Source organism: Octodon degus, unplaced genomic scaffold (genome assembly GCF_000260255.1).
Source record: "Octodon degus isolate 3935 unplaced genomic scaffold, OctDeg1.0 scaffold00080, whole genome shotgun sequence".
Taxonomy (NCBI): domain Eukaryota; kingdom Metazoa; phylum Chordata; class Mammalia; order Rodentia; family Octodontidae; genus Octodon; species Octodon degus.
Genome location: NW_004524656.1, coordinates 4,154,827 through 4,174,497, shown reverse-complemented (window position 1 = coordinate 4,174,497; position 19,671 = coordinate 4,154,827). Strand labels below are relative to the sequence as shown.

Here is a 19,671-nt window from a genome sequence, read left to right as displayed (position 1 = left end):
GGGGCGGAGCGGGAGGCTCTGCGAGGAGGAGAGGCTGGCCCCGGGGGGAGGCCCGTCCTGGAGGCACCCCTGCTTCTCACGGTCCCCGGGCCGTGGGGGTGGGAGGAGCCCTTGGGAGTGCAGGGGAAATGGGACACTTGCCTCGGAACCGCTGAATTAAACATAAATGTCCCCAGGGACGGGGAAGAGTGGCCATTACTGGACTCCTGGGGTACGCAGCCTGCCCTTTTTAGACTCGGATGTGGTGGCTTGATACGAGGTTTTGGGAGAATGTCTTTGCCCCTAATTGGGATGCACAGAGAATGGGGCTGGGGGGAGAAGATGGGCGCAGGCAGGAGGGCACCCTATCTTTGGCATTTTGGGGTTTTTGGATGTGACTCTCTGGACAGTGGGGAGTACAGATCCTCGGCTGTGAGATTTGGGGGCCATGTGGTTCCAGAAGTTGTAGTTGAGGAAAGTTGGTTGCAGGAGTTGGCCGTTTGCAATTAGTGGAGGAAGGAGGAGCCTTACCACGGAGGTTGCTAAGTTATACAGAGTTGGTGAGCGTTGGCTGCTGGGTTATGACTGGGGAACCTAGCAGCGCCTTCAGGGCCCGCCCGGTGGCGGCTGAGCTGGGGCTTGGGCCTGTTGTTTTCACACTGCCAGGGAACCCTGGCATTGCATCCTCTGGTCTATCCTAAGCAGAGTCTACACAGGTGCTGAAGATTGAGGGAAAACGTGCAATTTTGGGGTCCAGTTATTAGACCTAGATTTCTAGTGTAGTATCTGCCCAACTTAGCCCCCCTCTTTAAAAAAAAAAAAAAAAAAGTCATACCTCACAATAAGAAGTACATCCGGCATTGTGACCTAGTACATACCTGATATGAATGAATGATATGGTACATTCCCACAGTGTTCACCTGTATTAAATGTGATGTGTTCTGACGGTTTTTATTATGTGCCATTCGTGTTCTTGGAAAAATGCTGACAAAATGCACCATATTGACTTATGGGTCACACCCTGAAGTTTGAAAACTGCGGTTTCTGAGACATTTGACTAGTCAGTGTCCCTGTATTGTAAACTGCCATAGAACAGAGATGATTCGGAGAAGAGGGGAGTTTGGGGCAGGGAAAAGGCAGCACGTGCACCTGCCTGCCCCAGTTGGCTAATGATTGGAATGTGTAGCTTATTTGACTCCTGTTTTCTGATGCACCATAATCTTTATTATTGATACATTAATGTTGCACAATCATCTGATTGACACAATTTTCTGTATCCTGTCTTTTCTGTCCTTTGCTGTGTCTGAGAAATATGAGAGGCCTAGTTTCATTTAGCTGCTTTGCCTTTCTGTCACAGTTGAGGGTATTTTACTCTTCCAGTGTTATAAAATACATTGATTTTCTTTTCTGCTATTTATATACAGCTTAAAGTCTTGCTGCAATAATCATTATGACATACCTTGTCCTTTTTGTGGTATTAGGGATCAACCCTAGGGCCTTAAGCATGCTGGACAAATGCGCAACCACTAAGCTACACCCCAGAGCTTTTTACTTTTTATTTTATTCCTAAATTGCCCAGACTGCCATGGAACTCACAATCCTCCTGCTTCAGCCTCCCAAGATAGCACATTTTCCCTTTAGGTATAAAGGTATAGAGTTCATGTCCTTAGTATTAACTATAAGAAGCATAGCCAAAGCAGTTACATTCTTAATTCCCAATAGGACAGTGATGTTTTTCATCTGTTTTTTAAAAATAGATGAGATTCTTAGTGTTAATTCATAGTAAAAATTCATGTGTTGAACAAAGAGCCCTTAGTGTGTTGCTGTGTGCTTTATTTATTTACTTATTTTTGGTGGAACCAGGGATAGAACTCAGGCCCTTGTGCTAGGGAAGCATTTATTCCACTGAGCCATCTCCCTGGCCGGCTATGTGCTTTAAGAAGTTGTCACACAGCTTATGGTTACACATTGAGCGCCAAATGATGTTGCCTAATGTCTGTAAGTCAGTTTGTAGGATGTGTGTAACTAGTGTAATGGTACTGAGTTTTGTTGAGGATGAATTCCTACTGTTCAGGATGTGAGATTCAAAGGCACAGTCATCAGGAAAGAATCACCCAATTTAAAACTTCTTCCATGGGGACACATTCTTGATTAGCTACCTTATAAAAGCAAGTGCTTTCATCTTCAAATCCTGTCGTAAAATACGTCTTTCTTGCCCTTAACTATCTGCTCACTATGTCTGGGTTGTGAAGCCTGCTACTGGCATTGAGTCACCGCCTTTACAGATTCTTTTCATCTGGTAAATGTTACTTGTTTTTGAAGTATTTAGCTTTAAGGAATGTTTAAAGATCATTTTACTTTATTGTAAATGTTTGAAACATTAAGAAAGAGTCTCATTAATTTCATTCTGGGAATCATGTATCTGTCAATAAACAATTGTGGAGAACTTTGAGTGATTATGTGTGCTTTTTTAATATATCATTTTCCCCCCACAGTAGGTCTTAGGACTTATTGTAGACTCTCTTCCCATTGTAATATTTGTTTCCAAATCACTGCTGTGATTTGGAAATCAGGTATTTACATATTTGTTAGAATTTGGTTTAAAGTGAAATGATGTTGCTCTGAGTAGTGTTTCTTGGGTAAGCACACACACACACACACACACACACACACACACTTTTTTTTTTCCTTAGTGTTTAAACTGTAGCTGATTACCCTTAGTCCTGAACTGTTTTCTGACAAGATCAGGTGCGTTCAAGGTGGTATGGCTGTAGACACTTGGACTGTGTTCTAAATAAGTGTGCTCTTTATATCTTTTGAGTCTACTCAGCTATATAAGAACTGAAAGGCAATATGAAACAGATAGTAGTCAATTTTTGTTTCATGAGTGAACAAATTATTGACCCTTGCGTTCCAGATCAGCACAGTAATAGTACAACCATTCCTATTGCTTATATTCTAGTTTTGTTAGGTCTTGCGTAGCTTGAGAGTCCTCGTCCAGAGAATATGGCTGTTACTTCATTTTTCTCAAAAACCTCAAGCCCCATCCCATGAAACTTGTGTGTTTATTTAAATGCACATTCTGGCTCCAGGCTTTCTCAGTTTTTCTGATATTCCATTCCCCAAAGCTGATCCTTTTTCACTACAGTCTATGATCGTCCCATCTTCTCTTGTGTGTTGCAAAATGTTCCCGAGAGCTGGGGGGATAGCTCAGTGGTACAGGCTTACCTAGCCTACTGAGGGTGAGTGGGTGGGCAGCAGTTTCTTAGTAGAATCCTGTTCATCCTTATTTCAGATCAGATGATCCCTCTGTGAAGTCTTGTATGTGTTTTCTGTCTACTTTGTATTACCGCCTTTAAATCTGAAAATGTCTAGAGGTCGAAAGGCTCCAACATCCTTGAAGCTCTAGGACATCCAGGATAAGGTCTGTCAGCCCACAGCTCATAGGCCAAGCAAAGCGAAATTGATTGTACTTACGATTAAAAATGCAGATCCTTCAATTCCAGTCTAGACTTACTGAACCAAAGTCTGGTGGAGTCTAAGGATCTGTTCTAGCAAGCTACCCAAGTTACTTTTCTGTACAATAAATTTTAAGAATTACTGAGTTAGTGTGGTTTAAATTATAGGAGGCTCACACATTTTTGAGCAAATCGTAGTGAACTTTGCAGTATTATAGTTCAGCAGGTTGGTTTACTTTTATAGCTTTGAAGGCAGCCTAGATTTGAATCCTGGTTCTATCATTTACTCGCCTTGTTCCTGAAACCTTGCGTCAGTTTTTTTGGTCTGTAAAAGGGGTTAATACCTTTTATAAGTGTATGAGATAATCGTGATTATGAGATAATTCATGTAAAAAACAGCGAATGGCATAAATAAGCTCTCAGGGTTTTACCTGCTGCTGTCATGATGATAACTAGAATGACACCAGCCATTGTGGAAATGAAGCATGGTTTTAAGAATAGGATGCAGGTCAGTCACTATTAACAGATTACTCATGTGGCTTTAAGAATTGAGATTCACACATTTTCAGTTTTAAGTTAACAGGTAGTAGGCCTATCCAGTAATTTAAAGTCATAAAAGTACTTTGTCTTGTTTAGAAAGATTGGTATCAAATTAGCATATTTATTTTCTTTCTCCAATTTCCTTGGTGCGCAGTGAATAGCAGTAGGAACTCCTCGCAGGACTGTGGCCCTTTCCCATCTGGCCTGCCCAGCCATTATCAGACCAGATCAGGTGCGTTCAGGGTGTTGTGGCAGTAGACAATCCGGCCACCATCAGCTTCCAGCCCACTTTGGCAACAATCCACGTCTCTTTTAATCTTGCATTTCTTTTGCTTAATTGTTGCCTATACTTGTGCTTTTTCTCTTCTGTACCTTTTGCTGCTTTCTTGTAAGACTCAGCTTCATGTATGACCAAACTCCTTAGTAAAGACCCTCTTTCCTTGTCCTCAAAGTGCTTTGTCTAGACTTAGCTTTTGTGTACATTTGTGTTGAATGAGAATGGAATATGTGCTGACATATGTTTCTGGTGTTGCCTATGGGTCTATCTGCACTAGAGCAAGATGTATTTATTTGACTCCAGCTCCTTTGTCTAGGCTTTCCTAGTCACACCATTTGCGATAATAGCAACAATTTATTGACTATTTACTGCATGTCAGGTACTATGCTAGATGGTTTAGTTTTAAAAACTTAGTTTTCAAAGTAACTGAAACAACTGTTAATAGCTTCATTTTACAAATAAAGCAGGCAGAGAGGGGTAAGTAACTTGTGCAGACTACACATCAGTCAGAATTAACTTAGAGCCCTTGCTCTTCAGTGCAGTATTCTTCTGCAGGTAGTAAATTGAAGCAGGAGACACATTTCTAACCCTCAATCTTGTGGCTGGGTGAAACTTTAGTAATTCAATAATCATCCTTAGGAGTGTGAAACATAAATACTGTTGAAGGAATTGCTGCCTAAAATTGTTCTTAGAATAATCCTTTTCTAGAAATTTTCAGAATTGTTCTGCCATACTTCATGGTGTAGCAGACTTTCATTTCACTGCCAGAAGATACTAGTTCCTGTCCAAAATAAAATTTGCTTTTCCATTCATTCAACAAATACTTATGGTGACATGCCAGGCACTGCCCAGTGTCACATTTAACTGGATTGACAAATCTTGTTTCTGTGGAACAGGTTCTGGTGGAACTTCTACATTAAACCAACAGATCTTGATAAATGCTGTAAAAAGTAAGATGAGTGAGGAGTAATCAGCAGTGGTGCTATTTTTGATGAGTGGTCAGACGCAGCCCCTCTGGGAAGATAACATTTGTGTTTACATTTGAGGTTCGCATACTGAGATGAACAACTTTGCCAAGACCAGGAAAGGGGGAGTGAATATGGGAAGTTGAAAAGGGAGTTAGAAGCCTACTGGGCTAGTGGAAGACTGGAAGGAAGTCAGGGAGGTCAGCAGACCTCAGATTAATAAGACCTTGAAGAGCATACAACATTAGGCTTGATTCTAAATAAGGAAGAATGCCATTAAAAAGTTTAAAGGACGTGGTTTGACTTGAATTGTGAAAAGATCAGTTGGCTGCTTTGTGCAGAATTACGAGTCAGGAGAGACCACGGAGGAGGCTATTGTGCAGCAGTCCTAGTGGCAGGTTGATGATGGCCTAAACCAGCGCAGAGGCATAGAGGTGGAAAGAACCGGGCAGAAGCGGGATGTTTTGGAGGTGGTGGTGTTAGGTCTTACTGATGGATTATTGAGAGGAAGAGGGAAATACAATTTATGAGATGGGAAATATAACTTCTGAGCTGAAAATAAAACTCGTTCATGGAGGAGCAGCACATTTGGAGAAGGCATTTTGAGTTTTGTTCTTGCCGCATTGTGCCTGTTCCTGATTCTCTGCTTCTGTCCTCAAGGATACTTTGATGATGCCACTACTTTGAATTTTGTATTTATCTCTGGCTTTTTGTTTTTATCACAGAGGTGTATAAGTAATAAGATGATTAATTTTATGTGTTTTTGAAGTTTGTATAACTGGAATTTACTGTTTTCTCATGATTATTTTATCCATTAATTATTTTCTGAGTCATTCATGTGGATGAGGAAGCAAGTTGAAGGAGTTGGCATTGCTGACTTCCATTGTTGTATAATATTTCATTCATGAGTATGTCTGTGATATATCCAGTTGCATATTCTTAGATGTGAGGGACATTTTTCTCTAGGAGTTTTGTAACTTCAAGAATTGCTATTACCGATTTTCTTGTACCTGAGTGCGGGCACGCATGTACGAATTCCTGTGAGTTTACTCTGTAATCACCCCCTTAACAGTGACTAAGTTGTTTTTGCACAATAAATACTTCCACCAGCAACAGCAGTGTAAGTTACTCTTGTTTGCTAGATGTGATAGTGCACTCTTGTAATCCCAGCACTCAGGAGGCTGAGGCAGGAGGGTTGCCATGAGTTCCAAGGCAACCTATGTTACATAGTTCAGGGCCAGCCTGAACTACATGCCTTGTCTCAAAAAGCAAAAATAAATAAGCTTTTTTTTTTTTTAACAGAAAGCTACTATTCTTCCATATATTCAACTTTTTTTTTTTTTTTTTTTTTTTTTTGTGGAACCGGGGATTGAGCTCAGGCCCTTGCGCTTACCAGGGAAGCGCTTATTCTACTGAGCCATCTTCCCGGCCCTATTCTTCAACGTTTGATGTTACCAGAGTTTTTAAGTTTTGCCTCTTTTATAGAAAGTGGTATTTTCATTGAAATTTTAATGTGTCTCTGAATATATCAAACATGAATATTTATAATGTATATTAACCTTTTGAGGTTTTTCTGTTAAATACTGGTTCATAGTTTTGGTTCATTTTTTATTGGGTGGGTTATTTATCTTTTAAATTGTTTAGAGTTTTTCATATTAGTTATTTGTGTTATCCCCCCACATACACACCCAATTTCTGACCTGTCTTTGTATGTTCTAATATTTTTTGCTGGTCACAAGCTTTTCATTTTATTGGCCAGCTCTTCCTTAATGGATTTCTTTTTTAAAGTTTTGTTAACGACTGTTTCCCTAAATCAAGGTCATAAAGCACACTGGTTAAAAGGAACAGTTTTTCTTCTGTTCCTGAATTTTTTTTCTCTATTGTGAGGTCAGGTTTCAGTTTCACTTTTTGTCAGATTGACATTCAATGTCCCAGAACCAATTATACCAATTATTGACTAGTGTAATTTTTCTTTACTGGTCTCTGTGCCATTGAAATCATTTACCAGTGTTCATGAAGAAAACTATCACTAAATGAATAAGAGGCTGTGTTTTCATAAGGAGCACCTGCCTTTATAAAACTTATCCTAACACCCATGAGAATAGCTTCGTAGAATCTTCATAGAAAGTGAGTCTTCACAATAAAGATTTAAATCTGACCTTATATATTTAAGACTTTCAAGGTTCTATTTTCCGTTCCAGGGGTCCTTTCCTCCCCACCTCTACCCCCCCGAGTTATTTGCTTTATCAAAGTATACTTGAATTTTGTTAAGAGTATTTTTATTTGAAGTTACCACAGGCACTGAATTAGTGAATAATAGACAACTAAGGAGAAGTACTAGATAGAGTTGCCTTCTTAGGAGCCTGTGGTCTTCGTGACATTTTTGCCAGATGATCAATACCAGAACCTTGACTTAGAGATGTTTTCGTGTGTGTGGTGCTGGAGTCAAACCCAGGACCTTCCACATACTTGGCAAATGATTATACCCTTGAGCTACATTTTCAGCATTCTGCATTTCTTTTTAAAGATAGTATATTTGTATATAGGTTTGATTTTCTTAGTTGACTTTACTACAAATGGCAGTGTAATTTATACTTGAAGGAAACTATTTAACTCCTATTTTCTTCATAAGGCACTTTAGCCTCCTGTACTCTAATACTACTAGTTAGTTCTTGAGCACTGCTCTAGTTAAGTCACCATTTAAAGGCACAAAAATCTGAAAAACAACTGAGTAGGTAGAGAAAAGGGCACATGTTGGTCTGAGAATTGAATGAGAAAGCAGTGTCCCCTGTTCCACCTCAGTAGGTAGTGGAAACGATGGGCTGCTGCAAGCTTTCATGGTCTGTGTGTACCTGCAAATGAGTGCAGAGCTGGCAAGTGTGGATTGTGGAGTTAGAAATAACTCTGAGTCAAGTAAAATAACTTGCATGTTCACTAATTTGGAATTTGTGGAGAATGAGACTAGGTCTATGAATTATTGGGAGACCACATTAGCACTTTGCTTGCTGTGTATCTATGGATAGATTTTTATAACTTTATAACATTTAAAGCAAATGCTTTTAGAAAAAAAGCAACTCTTAAAATGTTGAAAAGTCCAAATTGTCACATCTTTATTGTGACTTGATGATTCTTTGAAGATTTTTTGGAGATATTCTCATAGGTGCTATTAACAGTTCAAGGGATAAGTTTTGTACAGGCAGTTGCACCTTATAAAAACAACCTTTTATTCATCTAGTGAAATTTTTCCTCATGAACATTGGTAAATGACTTCAAGAAAAAGATAAATGACGACTGTATACCGTTTCACCATTTCTAATACATAGTGTCCATTTCTAGATCTTTCTCTTTTTTCCAAACTGAAACTCTTTCCCCATTAGTGACTTTCTCCCCAGCCCCTGTTCTGTGTCCATGAATTGGACTATTCCAGGTGCCTCACATAATTGTAGTCATACAGTATTTGTCCTTTTGTGTCTGGCTTATTTCATTTAGCATAATGTCTTGGAGACTCCAGTATTGTTAGAATTTCTTCATGTTTCAAGTAGGATAATATCGCATTGTATGTGTGACATTTCGCTTATTCCTTCTTCCACTGATGGACGCCTGGATTGTTTCCACCTCTTGGCTATTACGAATACTGCTGCTACAAGCACAGGTGTGCAAAAAGCTGTTTGACTCCTTGTTTTCAATTCCTTTGGGCACTTATCAGCAGAAGTTGAAGGGCTGATCATAACATAATTCTGTTTGATTTCAGAGTCCACTAATAAACCTACTTTTCATATTTTATAAAATGTTTAGTATATACAATTAGCAGTGACTGGAAAAACCTACTAGTGTATTTAGTTGGTTCCAGTTATATACAAAGTTCAGGTCTGTGATGGATACAAAAGAAAATTAGGATGTGGTTCTTACCCTCAAAAAGCTAAGATAGAAGAGGATATGAGAAAAATGTGAAAATTACATCATGATGCATGAATTTAATGATATATGGACAGAAATAACAAGATTATGCCAATATATGATTGCTAGATTGCACATTGAAATTTTAGGCAATAAATATCATGAGGTCAGAGAAAAGAAAACATTAAGCTGAGAGATAGCTCTGAAAAGATTTCATCTGTAAAGGACATTTTGAATTGGGAGTTGGAGCAGGCATAAAATTTAGAGAATTGAGGTAAAAGCAACATCTAGCTAAGGCAGAATAGCATTATAAATGTCAGACATTTTTATTATGCTGCTAAAACATTAGCATAGTCTTTATTTTGTTAAATCTATGTAAGACAAACTGCGAGTCATCCAGCCTTATGTGCCTGTTAGTATGTTTACTGGGGGTAAGAGAATAGCAACAGTAAAAGTAATAGCTAATATTTGTTAAATGCTTTCTTGTGCGTAACACGTTTTACTATACAGCCCTTATTCTCAGCCCTTCTCTGAGCTTGGCGTTAGGAGCTAAGCCTTGCCCCTCGCTGTAGATGAGGAGTCTTGGAGAACCTCAGTACCTTGCCCCCAGTCTTCCAGCCAGTGTAGTTCCAGAATGGCACTGACCACCATGGGACATCATGGACTGTGGGAGGAGCTAGCAAAATGTCTTATAATGTGTAAATTTATGCAGCCTATGTGCATTACTCTTGTTGTAATATTCTGGCAAGCCCTGATTACTAGCCAGCATGGTTTGTAGTCTCTAGAAAGTTGCAGTGAGGAACTAGTAGCCACTTCCTAACGAGACCTTTCCTTAACGTGAGAGCTTCTGTGCAGCAGAGATAATGAGGTAATGTGGTCTGTGAGCAGCTGCTAGTGATCTTAGCTTGCGGGTGCGTTCACAGCTGCAAGAGAACAGGCACATACAGTAATGGTGAAAGGTGACCCATTCCAGAGCATAAATTACTTGCTGTTTAGAAGGACAGAGAAATTAGTAATTTTTTCCTCTCATGATTAGTACTGAGCTGCTTCAGTCTTCTGGTGTAATTTGCTGTGGTTGTACGAGGTATTTTGTTGTGTTAGTTTCTACACATTTTAGTAAGTTACATGTGTAGGATTTGTGTTTGTGGTTCTGTATGCTGTTGACATGAAATATTTATATGGCAGCATGTCTCTACAAGTTAAGAATACGTAGAGGATGACTTAGCATGCTGGTCGAGTCACAGAAACCTGGGCAGTTTCCCTGTCCCCAGCTGTTCATTGAGATAAGTGTTAGTTTGTGTCTTTCAGGGTGGTTGTGGGAAATTACTAGGCTTTAAATTGATTGCTAATCTCAGTGTGGAGGCCCGTGGTTTAGGAACACCAGTACAAGAGTACAAGCCTAGTTCTGCTTTGAGTAAGTGCAACAGTAAAGCTTTGGGATTTTCCCAAATTGAATCTGGGTCAAGTAGAAAGGTAGGGGTAGATGTATAATTTGTGAACGAGTTAGGGGATGGCGGGGAGGGAGAGTGCTCCTTCAAAGCTGTTGAAGCAAAGGGTAGAGTGCATGTTAAACATTTTTGTTGTGCTTGCCGAGTATCTGGGAGGTGCTTTTTGTTCTGGATTTCAAAATACTATATTTAAAGGGAAATGGACAGTTTAAGTTAACTTTTTGGACGGTGAAAATAAATGTTTTGAAATATTTTCACACAAATTAACTTCTTAAAAATATTTTTCCTCAAATTTGTCCTTATAATTGTAAGCTTCTTTGGCTAATGCATTTGAGTTTCAAATGCTGTATTCTATACATCAGGTTACAAAAATGGGAGTCAGTCATATTTGCTGATGTGCAGTTGAAGATGAGAAAACTTTGTCTCTTTTTCCAATGTAGAATGTGCCTTAAATGGACTAGTTCTTTAGAAAACAGTAGTAGTTCGGAGGCTCTACTTCTTACTGAAACAGAGTCATGGTTTTAGACATCTTTGATGTCACTGATGGAATGAAGTAAAGAGTTATGGGTAAATACTGTGATGTTTGTGGTGCTTTTAAGGAGCATGGCAATGTGGCATAACAGGCCAGCACCAGGGCCTGCTGCAGAGCACTGAAGGAGTCATCAAGAGTTTGGTTTCGCATTTCGTCTCTTGCTATTGGTTGATTTCATTTTTAACCAAGACAAGCTGAGGTGACATACTGCTGCACTTGCATAGAGTGCCGTGCATGTTTGAGAGGCCTTTGAGGACCAGGACGGTCCTTAGTAGTGAAGTCATGCTGTCGTAATGACTTTATCAGCTAGACTTGTTTGGCACCTGGAATGCTAAGAGTTAAGTGAGTGAATTGGCTGATCATAATTCTACAGACTAGTTCTAAAGGTTTTTTGAATTAATTTATTTTTCTTTTCACTTAAAGAGGGCATCAGACAATAAATGAGATAGCAGGCATACCTAATTTAGGATAAGTGAAATTGGAAGAGCTGTACAGAGCGAGACTGTCCAGCCTCATTACAGTAAGTTGCACTGCTGTGCTCCTGAGGTGTTTGCAATGGGAGAAGTAAATGTTGGGGACTGAATTAACTTCAGGCAGAAAGGCTTATTAAAAGAATACAAACCTAAAAATGACTACATAGGTACATATTTATTGACATGGAAGGTTTTTCGTGAACTTTATAGCAAAAGGTCATAAGACTATACAAATATAAAACTAAACAGCTTAATCTTTGTGTAAAAATACAAATCTACATAGCCTGGAAAAAGTGCCGTGGCACCACATACACCGGAAGGAGTGGCCTCGGGCTCAGTGTGTTTGCCACGTCTATCAGCGAAGCTTCCTGGTGTTGCTGCGGGTTGAACGCACTTCAGGTGTGAAAGCTTTGACAACACAGTTCTTAATGAAAAGGGCTCCTACATGGTGGGGTTACCGATTTTGCTGCTGCTGTTTAGTTGGATTCAATTGGAAATTTTAAAAAAGTCACATTGTAGATTATATTTTAAAAGCAAATATTTAAAAGAAGGCAGATTAACAGATTTCTCTTGTTTAATTTTTCCTGGAGGGAAAACATATATAAAACATACACATGCTTCCCCAGAGTAATTCTGTTTTACTGGGGGATACCCTTATGCTGAGGATGGAAAGGCTGATTTGGAAAACAAGACAAACAGAAGTTCCAGTTACCTAAGATGTCTAAGAATCTGGCAAAGTTTTTGGTTCATTGGGCATTTGCTCAAAAATAGGTTTCAGGGGATGAGATTTAACGTGAGTTAAATGTGCTTAACCAAAAAAAAATAAAAAATAAAATAAATAAATAAATAAATAAAACCAAAACAGGACAAAATACAACTTGCAAAAATTCAGTAATCTATAGATCCTAAGTGACTCTTGAAGATATCCAGGAGACTCTACTTAGGTTTTGTTTTAGTTATTGCTTGCTCCCAGAGCCCCTGACCCCAAGCTCTGCATTTCTCCTCTGTCCTTTACAAAACAAACCGAAGACCTTCCTTGTTAACCCTTGACTTCACCCACTGTCGTCTCTTACACTTTCATCTAGGCTGCTGGAGGACTGGTTTGTACTCATTGTCTCCATGTAACAGTGATAGCAAGCCTTTGGGAGCATTCAGTTATCCAGACAGCTGCAGCACTTGTGCCATTTGCCACCGTTGCCCCAAGCCGCGTTGTGCCTCTACCCCTTGACTGTCCTGATCTTGCTTCCATTACAGTAAGCCAGCTCCTCACTGCCCAGTCCTGTAGGGATTTTAAAATTCTCATAACTGACTTCCTTTGTTTTCTGCTTTTGGTCAGTAACACCATCTGTGTATCCAGTTTATAGTGATTCTGTGAACATTTTTCTCAGCTGTTGGGTCTGCAGGATGAAGTGTAGCCTGAAGAATGCCAGTTAGGATCTGACTGCTCTCACCTGAGTCATTGCCTGTCTCCTGCGGGCCAGCCCCTATCCCTGTACGTTTTATGTTTAGCAGTACCACTGTTAACCCATTTCAGTTGTAGCTCTGTTTATATACCATATCTCCAGTGCCTGGACTGCCCCTCCCATCCTGTAACTTAAGGTTTATCTTCAAAAATACCTCTGAGTCAAACTACTTCCTTCTTCATGCTTCCAAAGGTTATTTGTTGCAAATTACTTGAAGATACTTTCTTTTTATGACCATTCTTTTTGAAGACTCAGTCCCATCCAAAATATAATGGAGTTCCAGTTATTTCCCCAATAACATAGATCACCACTCAGCTGTGTATTCCTTGAGCCTAGTAGGAGTAGCTGCCTGCTGCCCTCTGTACCCCCTTCAGAGGTAGCTGTGGGCCAGGAGTTCCCAGGGTGTTACTGCCTCGTGCTGTGGTTGCAGCTGCGGACTGAAAAGGGTCTGGATAATTTTATTAACACATTTAGTGGAGCAGGGGCAGTGCAGATCCTGAGGTTGCTCATCCAGCCTGTGCTGAGAATCCATGGTGGCCTTTTTGCTTTGTCCATAGTAAATTCATACTGAAGACCGCAGAATGCAGTTCTGGTGCTGTCATCTTCTTGTTCTTTTCAAGTCTCCGGCGTTTTGTTTTAGCTTGCTTTTATTTTCCTAATTCTGTTTTACAAAAATCAGGGCCGGCCTGATAGCTCAGTGCACTAAAGCGCCTGCTTAGGCAGAGTACAGCGGCCGGGCTTTGATCCCCAGCCTGCCATGCCCGCGCTGCCCCCAGGGTGTGCTGAGAAGGCGATGGAGACTGGACATGTGGCACTGCCTGTAATCACAACGCTTGGGAGGCTGTAAACAGGACCCTGAACACCCAGTAGACCCTGCCCTAAAATACAAAAAGGAAAAAGTACCTGTTTCTGTTTGGTCATCCATATCTTCTCTAATTCTTTTACAAAATATTGTAATATTGTATATTCCACATACAAAAATTCCAATTTGGGTTTTTTCATAGAAATTAATAATGAAATTAAAAGCTCTTTCCTTATTTCTAGACATATTATTTTAAAAACATTTTACAGTTGGAAAAGGTGATATATGAATTTGGTGAGTTCAAGTGATTCAGAAGGGTAGACATCGAAGAACAAATCTCTTTTCTCCATTTTTCCTCTCAAGTTTTCAGTTGGCATCATCTTGTTACTGTTTTTTTTTTAATTTATTTTATTTTATTTATTTATGTGTGTGTGTGTGTGTGTGTGTGTGTGTATGTGTGTGTGTGTGTCCAGCTCAGCCCACCAGGGGGCGGGGCTGGCTGGCATGTGGTGCTGGGGGATTGAACCGCGGTCCCTGTGCTTTGCTAAGCTTGTTCTAAGTAGGTGCTTTAGACCACTGAACCATCTCACCAGCCCCTTGTTACTGTTTTTTTCTTCTAGAAATTATGCGTGCACTAAATGATGCAAGTATTTTTATAAGATTCACAATTCATATTTTGGCACTTGGGTGGTATTTATCTCTAGTAGAAGTTGTAAGGCTGGTTATATTTATACTTTTTGAAGTACACTACACATTGGTGTTTTTTTAGTGAAATAAATATTGATGTTGCATAACAGAAGAGATAATCTTGCATATCATCCAAGGAGAGTGGTCAGGCGTTTCCTGTTTTCTCCTTTTAGTTGTATTGAGTTTCATATTAATTTTGAGCTGACCCTTTTATTGGGAACAAAGTACAGATTGCTTGATAGGTACTTAGGTGACTGGACCTTCAGCTCTGCTATTGGCCCCTATGGCAGAAATGCTCTGAGTACTTTATCCTACAGCCTGTGCTTTAGCTTGAGCCGACCCACGCACTTGACAGGAGGATATGATAGTCAAAATCGTGGGGCCCAGAGGAGCCGAGATTTTCACAGGCACACTGTATAGCTTGGTAAGGGAACCAAACAACGCCATCCAGTATTCCTGGCTCCTTGACTGTAAGCACTAATTCAGAACTGTTTTACAAATGCGTTAGGACTCTGCCAACTGTAGAGGTAGATTGATGTGATTTGACACCTGTTATTTTCAGAGTCATAGATTGCCCCTCTACTCCCAGAAAACCTTTTAAGAGGCTCCAGTTAGAGATCTTTTTCCACCTTGTATTCCCTCATTTTTCAGTCTTCTTGGTTTTCAGCCCTCCTTTCCCACCTACCAATCCTCTTCGAACTGCCCCACCAGATATTGAGTAGACTTATGTTACCAATCCGTTTTGTAACAATGTTCTTAATTAAAACCATGCATTCATGTGTGTATATCTGCATTCCTACAATGCTGTTTCAATAGCTTATTCTGGAAAATGACCAGTGAAGGTGCCTGGTATCCCTTTTCAGACATTAAAGAAAAAAATCACAGTATGTTTTAAAACTCCAGATTATTTAGAAGAGTTAAGCTTGGGCTCTGAGGAAGAACTTCATTTCCAGTGCTTGCTTGCTATTGCTAGGATTCAGTTTCTTTTGACTATTTAATTTAGCAACTCTTAAGTGTATTTATTTCAATTGTGTTTACTTATTGGCCTTTAATTATATAGGTTTAAGTTCTGAAGCCTGAACATAAAAGATACCACTATTTTGACATGACAGTTCACCTTCCCTATACACTTTTTATTTTTGAACTGGCAATTATATGGAAGATGGCAGTGTAACTTCTTTGATATTTTTGTTAAAAATTTCTAAAAATGCTGTTGGTATTCCGCTTGAGACAGGCCTTTGACAAGGGCTGTAGTATCTATTGCTGGTGACAGAGCTCTTTGTTGTCTGCTGTTGATGGTGATAAGTTAGTATTAGAAAAGAACCTTTGAATCTGAAAGTTCCTAGAGCCAGAAAAGGACACAGCTCTGTTCAAAGATTGACATAGTCTTAGCATAGCGGGCAGCCCTATCCACCATTTCTCTCTATAGACAGAAAGATCTTTGTAAATTTAGCTTACAAATGAAAAATTTTAAAACAGGATGGCTGTGTATTTGCAGTGACTTGCGATGTACTCATGAGCTGTATTCCATCGTCTCTCCCTTGGGTGAATTACACTCAGGAAACTTGTGTTCCCTGGCTGGTGGTGCTGTGTTCCAGGCATCTGTGAACTGACTTCACAAAGCCCATAAACGTGGTGCTGGTAGTAGTCTGGGGCACAGGCCAGGTTTAATGACTGCTTTTATAGTCCTACTCCACCCCTTCCCCAGTTTTTGTTACAGGCTTGAGGGAAAGGTTTAGACAATCCATAGGGGAGAATCTTAAAATAGAGAAGATAGCTTATAGGTAACCTGGTAGTGAGAACGCATCCATTTCCTATGTCTATGTTCTTTCCACTTTATTATAACTTTCTCTTATAATTAATAGCATTTGTACATTTTAGAGCTTTCCAGTATAGCCCTATAATCAACTAGAATGCTTATGTATTTTAGGGCTCTCCATCAATCCAGTAATACAAGTAGTATACACAGCAGTAGCGTATTTTGTGGGTGTAGTGCATCAGGCCTTTTGCATAGCTCAGTCATGGTTTTGCAGTATTTTCCTAACTTGTCTCCTGCCTTTTGTCTTGTTTCCCACATGTCCATCAACTACAAAATTACCTGTGAAAGCGTTCCAAAAAATAGATGATTATAGTCCCATCTTTAAAGCCCTGTAGTTTTTTCCTACTTGTTATAAGAAAAATTGTAACTTCTTCATGCAGCACATAAGCTCTCTTCTGTAGTTTCTATTTAGGTTCTCCTTATATTTCTCCCGTGGACATGCTGCACTGGCAATACCAGATTTGTTGATGTTATTCATGTATCCCATTGTGTATTCTCATTCCATACCTCTTCTTGTGGTGTCATTTATTCTTTAAGTACTCTGTGTCCTCTTTTTTTCTGGTTATTTTTTATAAAGTAAACTGATGGCTGCTAGAATTACAGGGTTGGGTACATTTGCTGATATCTTGGTTGAATTTTAACTTGGAGCCTAAGAATTACATTTTCTACCCACTGTGATTTTCAGAGAAATGTGCCAGCGTCACACCTCCATTCCTCGAGCTTCCAGGAGTTCCAGGTCCCTCTCAGCTCTCTTCTCTACCTTCTTAGCGTGTGCATATTCTAGGGCTCTGCCTGAATTCTGTAAAACAAGGAGTTACATGATAGTAGCTTATTTTATAGATGTAGCCTGTCAGGCCTTCTCAAGCTCATGATACAGAGTAGATCTATTTTCTAGGCAGTACAATGGAGAAAGCCAGAGAAGGTCAAGAGAACACACTAGTTGACTTTTAAGGGTGATTCCTGGATGCTGTCAGAGAATGCTGTATACTACCCTGTCAGCTAGAATTCTGAAACAGCTATCCTTGTGTTTAGTTAAAGGTTTTGACACTGGGAAAAAAAGAACAGTGAACGTCAAGGGACAAAACTCACAGGATTCATCCAGACTGTTTAGCCTTACATTCAATCTAAACTTCAGACCTTTTTCCAACCACTACATGAATCCTGATACCAATCAAAAGCCTTCTTGTTATTCTAGGTTGTAAGTGGTCACCTCCTTCTAAACTTTGGCATTCTCTTATTATATTGCAAACGTCATATCCTGAGCTTTTATTGCTGTCATTTGTCTACCTATATAGCTTCCCTACAGTGTAAGTGGCTGGGAGTAGTGACCTAGTATCTGATAAATAATTGGTTTTCAGTAAATATTTGTTATATGAGTAAATAATTTTGGTGATGTCTTGGTGTTTTATAGTATTTTAGGGAAGGAAAATGGACCAACCCAGTGGAAGAAGTTTTATGCAAGTATTATGTGAAAAATATAGTCCTGAAAACTTTCCTTACCGCCGTGGCCCTGGGATGGGAGTCCATGTTCCAGCCACACCTCAGGGCTCTCCTATGAAAGGTAAGATGAGACTTAAAGTATTTACTTACTGGAATGTACTTAGGAGGTTATATATATATATATCACAATGTTGCGTAATTTGCGAATGACTTCCTTTAAGTTATAAGTCTAATCATTCTTATTTGGATTTCAGGTGATTTTTTTTTTTTTCTTGAGATAGGGTCTTGCTTTGTAGTGCAGGGTGGTCTTGAACTCACTATGTATCCTAGGCTAGATCCTTCTGTCTCAGCCTCCTGAGTGCTGAGATTACATGGGTGCACACCATCATTCCTGGCTGGATTTCAGTTACTAAAAAAAGTCTCACAAAACTTGTTTTCCTTTAGATTGGCCAGGAAGTGTTTTAGTTGCAAGAATAATACTTTTTTTTTTTTTTTTGTAACCAGGGATTGAACTCAGGCCCTTGTGCTTTCCAGGCAAGTGCTTATTCTACTGAGCCATCTCCCCAGCCCCTAAGAATAATACTTGAGTGAGAAATAATTTCAAGTGCATATTCTTTAAAGAACTGAGAGAATAGGAAACAGTCCAGGGCTGGCCTATCTCTCAGACCTCTTTAAGGTCTGTTAAAGACCTTAACAGCTTGATTAAATTAGAAGACATTTATGTTTACAAAGATACAACAAAAGGTAGTTTATATTGAATCAAATGAATGCCACAGTTATTAAGGGAAAAAGATAGTATGTCTAGGAAGGTATGTAAAGCTGTGGTCCTTCAGGAATGTAGACTGTACGTAGGAGATAAAGATAGTTTAGGACAGATTAGATATGACTAGAGTTCATTGACTAACTAGAGATGTACGATATGTGTTTTTGCCTTTTAGCTTAATGTTTTACTTAACAGACCTTGGACTTGGTTCTTTGTAATTAAGGGGAATTAATGGTGATTCATTGTTTTAGTTTCTATCAGAAGTCACTGAGTATTTAATATTTCACAATACAGTTATCTTTTCACATCATATAACCTGGAATGGCAGACACATCTTGGTAACTTTTTTTTTTTAAGGATTCATTCTCATTCTGAGAAATTTGATAATAAAAGGTGTTAGGTTGAAAACTCATAATTTGAGGCATCTGTTTAATAAAATATGACCTTCATGATTCAGTATCTTATACCAAGTGGAATGGGTCGTTGAATGGCTATGTTTATCCCTGTTAGTAGAGATAGTAAGAGTGATTTTATGTATTCATATGTTTTTAAACCAGGTAGTAGTCAAAGTTGTTACCTGCTTGGCTGAATTCATTGAAGATTTTAGATACTGAAATACTTTTTCTTACTACAATTACATTTTAAAAGGAGGCTAATATTCATAAGGGATAAAATCTACATGAATATGAAATAAGGATAACTGATAGACAAGTACAGCAGAAACAAATGCAAAGTTTTAAGTGGATATCCTTAAATGAGGAAGATTTCTTGAATATGAACTTAAAGAACAGAAATGGCTTAACAGATAATCTACAGGGTTGAGGTTATTTTCATAGACATAAAAGGTAAAGATACACATCAGTCAGAGAAGAACTGTCCAAAATAGTTTTGTACTGAATTAAAGAGTCAAGGCCAGTAGAGGTGGTGGTGATCCGGACCTGAATTTCACCTGTGTAGTGTTCTGGTGATAAGACCACCCATCTGTTGTTGATAACTAAGATAAAGATCCTTGCTGGTTCATTTCACTTATATCTTCAAGTGGCGTCCACTTAAATATAAAGGCTTCGAGTTTATCATTCTTTATAGCTGAGTAATACTCCATTGTCTCCATTGTATAAAAATACCATA

The 19,671-nt window shown here is 39.2% G+C and overlaps 1 protein-coding gene across 1 annotated transcript in view; it reads left to right on the top strand.

The window, feature by feature from the left end:
* The window catches only part of Tbcel (tubulin folding cofactor E like), a 79,153-nt gene that overhangs the window by 6,159 nt on the left and 53,323 nt on the right, over nucleotides 1-19,671 (top strand). The window contains exon 2 of the mRNA XM_004636400.3: nucleotides 17,752-17,901. Within this exon, the coding sequence (XP_004636457.1) occupies nucleotides 17,769-17,901 (133 nt within the window). The 5' untranslated portion in view covers nucleotides 17,752-17,768. The remainder of the gene's footprint in view (nucleotides 1-17,751; nucleotides 17,902-19,671) is intronic.